General features: G+C 49.9%; 1 protein-coding gene across 1 annotated transcript; it reads right to left on the bottom strand.

The window, feature by feature from the left end:
* Positions 1-270: 270 nt before the first annotated feature.
* Positions 271-5,212, bottom strand: ZIC1 (Zic family member 1). Its single transcript, XM_062603499.1, has 3 exons — positions 3,537-5,212; positions 2,179-2,342; positions 271-1,636 (listed from the first exon to the last, which is right to left on the bottom strand). Exons 1-3 carry the CDS (start codon positions 4,510-4,512, stop codon positions 1,439-1,441), a joined length of 1,338 nt encoding a protein of 445 aa, XP_062459483.1. The 5' UTR covers positions 4,513-5,212; the 3' UTR covers positions 271-1,438.
* Positions 5,213-6,009: the final 797 nt, after the last annotated feature.

Raw genomic sequence — 6,009 nt, 5'->3', positions numbered from 1 at the left:
TTTATGGTTGTTATTCTATGTCTGCAAAGGTCATTTAAATTATACTGCGGCCGAAAATTTGTTTCATAAATTTTGATATAAATACTAATTACACACTATAGTAATGCCAGCAGGGATCCTTTCATTTATCACATTTATATCACCTTCGCTGCTTTAGTGATGACATAATGGAAAGCAGTGAAAAACTGAGACAGTTTTATTCTAATATCCTAAAGCTAGTTGGAGTTGCAGCAGGTTGACTTAGTGAATAAGAATTCCTACCACAATTCATGGGATTTAAGAATCTTTAATAAGGTACGAAATGTTACCAAACAGTTCTGTAAACTAAATTTTACATACCAATTCTTCTAGCCATAAATATTGAATATCTTGTAACATGTATAACCGGACCTTTACATGCGGATAAATATGGAAATTAGGATTTATATACATTATGTTCTTGTATTTGCCAAAAGCAACGGACAGATATAGTTTATATCTTTTTTTTTTTTTTTAATATCACTTTACATAAACAAATGTAACAGTTTGACACGCAGATCCAGGCTTTCACTATACGAATTTCTTGACAGGACGTGTAACAACATTTTACTGCACTACTTAGACTGGACTTTGGGACGAAATGTTGCACTTTATACAAAAAAGCACATTAATACCAATAATATTCTGTTAGATCGACGTTTAGACTGTAATAATACAAAGTAATTCACATTTTGGTACACATTTACTAGAACATTCTTGCCATTCAGTACAAATAGTTGAATTTCTACCTCTTCCCTCTGCCCCCCCCACCTCCGCCCCCCCTCCGCAGTTCCCGCCCGCCCGCCCCTCCCCCCACATATATGCAAAGACCACAAATCCACATATCCCCTTATTCAACTTGCGATATATCTATTTACAAAATCAAACAGTACATTTTTTTGTTGTTGTTTTGTTTCTGAAGCTAATAATTCTGTATTTACAAGAGGGGATGGGGGGGAAGGCCGCTGCCTGAGCAGACATGCAGTTGGAGATCTCTAATCAGTGGTTTCCAGTAAAGCCTTACACAGTTGGCATTTGCCCTGGTAACCTTGTCTTCTTATGCATTCTACTAACCCCTTCGCCTATCAAGCCTTGGAACAGAGCAGAGCAGAGCAGTCACCAAAAAAAAAAAAAAAAAGGAAAAGAAAAAAAAGAAGGAAGAGAGAAAGAAAAAAAGAGATAAAGATAAATAAAAAAGGGGAAGAAAGGAAGAATAAAAAAAAAGAAAAATAAAAAATGAGTCTTCATTTTATTCAGTCCTGGGTCTACAGGCAGCATTTTATTTTTGTTTGCTTGTTTAAATTCTGATTTCAAAATGTTCATTATTTTTTGAGTCTTTAAATAGGGTATTTGTTTGCTCGCTTGGGGCTTTTTTTGTTTTGTTTCGATTTGTGTTTTTTTGTTGGTTTGTTTTAGCGTTTTAGACGTACCATTCGTTAAAATTTGATGTAAGCGTGCTGTGGCTGGACGTGTGGTGGACTGCGGAGGAGGAAGGGGATAAGGAGCTGGCGGTCTGGTTTTCTGTGGATGGAGACACGATGGTTGGAGGGGTGGAGGACTCGTAGCCTGAGCTGGCGGCGGGAGAAGGCTGGGACCCCTGCGAGGACGATTCATGGACCTGCAAGAGAAAACCCGGGCAGAAATAGAGAGCGGCGGAAGACGGAGGCCCTGTCGGCGGTTGCCAGGATGCCCTAGACAACGGGACCCAGGGTCGAGCTCCAGGCTCGGGCACTCCCCCGGGAGCTCTCCGCCGGTCCCGGTCCCGGGGCCGCCCCCCCGACCCCAGCCCCTGCCCCTGCCTGGAGAAGAAGACAGGCAGCGCCCACCGGCTGCCTCCTCGCAGAGCCCCCCTTCCCTCCCCGGATAAAACGTACCGACAAAAGGCCATGCCCGAGGGGCCAGGGCTGAGCGCGGCCGGCCGGGGGGCTGCGCGGTCCGGAGGGCCCTAGGAAGACGCCGGGGCTGGGCCCGGTCTCGGACAGGCCCGCATCAGCGGCAGCAACGGCCGGCCCTGGAGCGCTCTCCACCCGCAAACACCGGCCCGGCTCTCCTGCCCGGGCTCTCTTGCCCGGGCTTTCTTGCCCGGCCTCCCTGCAGCCCTTTCCGCGGGCCAGGCCCGAGGCGGTGTCCGAGCCCTGCAGATCAGGATCCCTCATTTACCTTCATGTGCTTTCTGAGGGAGCTGGGGTGCGTGTAGGACTTGTCACACATTTTGCAGAGATAGGGCTTGTCGGAAGTGTGGACATGCATGTGCTTTTTGCGGTCGCTGCTGTTTGCAAAGCGCCTGTCACAGCCCTCGAATTCACACTTAAATGGTTTTTCACCTATTGCAGAGGGAAGGGGGAGGAAAAAAGGATCTGATTAAGCAGGGCCTGCCGGATCGCTCATTGTCCCCCTCACACGGCCGGACGGAAGCCCGGGGCTCCATTTCAAACACTTGCAACTTTCTAACTTCAACGAAGCTCAAAACCCTAAAACCTCGGCTCTCTTCTCTGTCCTTTCCGCACTTCAGACCCCTGCTCAGCCCCCATTTCTGAGGAGTGGTGGGTGGTGGGTATATTAATTAACTTTTTTTTTTTTTCTTCAGAGGGAAGAATTTTATTTGCAGCCCCAGACGTGGGCATCTCTCCCTCCTCTCAATGCTCCAAACGAGACAGCAGGCGTGGTGGTATTTACACGCGATCCTCAGTATCCGGTTTTATAGCTCATTCTCGTGATATTTTACGCTCCCACCCAGCCCAGCCCCCTCCCCCGTATTTTTTTTTTTTTAATTTCAATATTGTAAATTATCCGGCCGGGGAACACAATGCTAGAGCAGACCTACAAACCCCTGCAAAAACGCCCAGAAATGCGGCGCTGGCTGCCGGCACTCGGGGGTCGTAGCAGGGGGAGAGATTCTCTCGGTCAGGGGCTGCTGCATTTGCACCTCCCTCGGTGGGGAAAAGTTCTCAGGGAGCCCGGCGCCTGTCCCTACGCACAACAATAACACACTAAAGCACTGAGCTCGGTTTATTTAAAATCTCTCCTCGGAATTAAATATTTACCAAGCTCTGAATTGCAGAGAGGAGACGGATGAGCTGCCTGCAATATTTAGCACGATTTCTCATCATGCCACAGTCAAAAGTGCCGAACAACAATTAATTAAAACCCATAAATTTAAACAGGACAGGTTGCTACGATTCTCCCTCCCCCACACACCCACACACCCACCCCCCACTCCCCACCCCCAAACAATCCCAGCAGCAAATCCTGCCTTTCTTCCCCTCTGCCTCGTCGGCGGGGATAATTTTCTTTTTGTTGCTGCTGCTGGCGTGGCTATGATCGAGCTCGTTTTGCACGGGAGCTCCGAGTCTGCCTCTCCCGGAAAAATCGGTGTCCCTGGACAGTACCCCACTCTCCCTACCCGAGCCTTAGCCAAGCAGCTCCCCGGCGCGCCCCCCCCCCCCCCCCCCCGGCCCTGTCCCGGCGCTCGGCGCTTCCACTCGCAGAGAGAAAAGCTACAGAGAAGGTTACCGTACCTGTATGAGTTCTTTTGTGTATTTTGAGATTCTCTGATCTGGCAAACACTTTGCCACAGCCTGGGAAAGGGCAGGGAAAAGGTTTTTCACCTGTGTGGACTCTGATGTGATTTACAAGTTTATATTTGGCCTTGAAAGGTTTCCCTTCTCTTGGACACTCTTCCCAGAAACATATGTGATTGGACTGCTCGGGTCCTCCAACGTGCTCCACCGTGACATGAGTTACCAGCTCGTGCATCGTGCTGAAAGTTTTGTTGCAGGACTTTTTGGGGTTTGACAATTGCTCTGGCTCAATCCACTTACAGATGAGTTCCTGTTTGATGGGCTGCCGCATGTAACGAAAGAAGGCCCCTGCCCCGTGGTGGGCTGCCATGTTCATGTTCATGTGGCCGTAGCCGTGCAGCTGGGTCGAGGCATAGTGCTCGGAGCGAGGGCTGGTGACCTGGCCGTACTGATCGGGTCTGCCGTACATGTCTCCGGAGAAGCCCAGGCGCATCTGCCCGTTCACCACGTTAGGAGAAGCGTGGCTGGTGGCTTGCTCGTGCAGCCCCGGGAAAAGTATATGTCCCGCGGCATCAGTGTGTCCGTGGGGTCCGGCGAAGCTGCCGGCGGCGGAGGCGAAGAGGCTGTGTTGGGCACTAGCGGCAGCCGCCTCTCCGAAGCCACGGTTGCGGAACAGAAAGTCCCGGGTGGAGTTGAAAGCGGCGCTGGAGTAGGAGCCAACGTGGGTCGGGTGGTGGTGGTGCCCCAGGGCCGCCGCCGCGTAGCCGGGCGCCTGTGAGGTGAAGGCGGTCTGGCCGGCCGAGGCCAGCTCGTGGGTGCTGGGGTTGATTTTGAAGGCGCCCATGCCGTCAGCAAAGGGGTTGATTCCCAGCCCCACTTCTCTGTCCGTGACATCGGCTGTGGAGTGGTGGCGAGAGGATCCGAAGGTAGTGACTCCTATGGCGGGATACTGCGGTCCAGCATCCAGAAGCATCTTCCCAGCGTCGATGCAGCAACCAAAAAAAAAGCACGCGCGCACACACACAACGCGGAGAGAAGCAGCAGCAGCAGCAGCGGCGAAAACACCCTCTTTGGAAAGTCAGCGACGATCACCACCAAAGCAACCACATCAAAAACACCCCCTTCGGCATCAGCGCAGGGGGAAGAAAAAAAAAGGGGGGGGGGGAGAAGAAGAGAAAAAAAAAAAAGAGGCTGGTGCTGAAGGGGAGAAGAGATCTTCGCCGTTGCAAATAGTAATAATAAAATTGTGCCCAAAAAAATATTCACTGTCTCTCTGTTTTGACTTTTCAGGGAGGTTTAAGTGGGGAGGGGGGGTTGGGTGGGCTCAAAAATAAGCTGGCTGCAAATAACAATAACGGAGAGAGATCAACACGGGCAGCAAAAAATAAAAAAAATAAAAACAAAACAAAAAAGAAACTTCCTTCACTGATTTTTTTGGCTATAGGAATGTTGCAAAGTGGCCGAGAGATTGTTTCTCTCTCCTCTTCGAGCTTCCCCTCACTCTCCCGGGTTTTTTTTTCGGGGGGCCTTTTTTTTTTTTTTTTTTTCGCTTTGCAAAAAAAGGCGCAAATCATGCACAATATTGTCTTTTGCGGTTTATCTTCCTGGGGAGAAACTTTCACCTCCTCAGCCGGGCGGTGAACGCGAGACTGATAGCGGCAATCATTCCTGCAGATAAATGAATTGAAAAGACGACACCGTCCCCCCCCTTGATGAATGGGAGCCGGGGGCGGAGCGACGTGCGGGCGGACGTGGGCGCTCATTGGCAGCCGGCGGCTCCCCCTTCCCCGCGTAACTCCCCCCGTCCCCACCAACGACGGGAGCGCGCGGCCGCCCCCCGTCGCTGATTGGCCCGTCCGCCTCATCAATCGCAGGTATTGTGAGCGCCCTGACATCCCGCCTGGCGAACGGGGCTGCGGAGCTCCAACTTTTTTTAATATATAAAGCCCTTTTTTTTTTTCCCCTCCACGAAAATATTTTCCAGCGCATCTTTTTGTGTGTATGTGTGCTAAGGAAAAAAAAAAAAAATCTTTGATTATTATTAAGGTCATTTTCTCCCCCGGTCTCCCTCTGTCTGTCCCCTCTCTCTCCTGCACCCTGATAATGATGGTAATAATGATTTCTTGGTGATCCAGAGTTTTTAGGATCACTAAGCAACTTTTTAGCTTTTGAAAAGAGGAGCCCTATTGGGACTCGCTTCTTTTGAAGTTGTTTTCCGCTTGTTTATAACCGAAGCTCTCCGAGAGTAAGTGCTGGGTGCATTTGATTTTATTTTTAAACACCAGGCGTGATTTCTCTGGGTACTGACTCTATCCCTCCATCAGGTTTCTGAAATAAATCTTGTTTTCTGCACCCATCAAAACGCAGGTGGGTGAGAACTCTTAACTTTCTACTTTTGTTGTTGTTGTTTCGCCTCTTTTTTGTTATTTTCCTTCCCCTTTCTCTCTCGCTCTCCCTTTCTCTCACTCTC

This window comes from Pezoporus occidentalis, unplaced genomic scaffold (assembly GCF_034315485.1).
Source record: "Pezoporus occidentalis ecotype Australia unplaced genomic scaffold, CSIRO_AGI_Poc_V1 ctg8, whole genome shotgun sequence".
NCBI classification, from domain to species: Eukaryota; Metazoa; Chordata; class Aves; order Psittaciformes; family Psittacidae; genus Pezoporus; species Pezoporus occidentalis.
Note: the sequence above shows the minus strand (reverse complement) of the source record. Positions and strands in the feature narration are given on the sequence as shown.

Excerpts from the sequence above, each read along its gene's own strand:
- ZIC1 (XM_062603499.1), bottom strand. The coding sequence starts at position 4,512 with ATGCTTCTGGATGCTGGACCGCAGTATCCCGCCATAGGAGTCACTACC. Across the intron at positions 2,343-3,536 it reads ACACAAAAGAACTCATACAG|GTGAAAAACCATTTAAGTGT; the intron begins GTACGGTAACCT and ends CCTCTGCAATAG. Across the intron at positions 1,637-2,178 it reads CCCTCAGAAAGCACATGAAG|GTCCATGAATCGTCCTCGCA; the intron begins GTAAATGAGGGA and ends TTTCTCTTGCAG.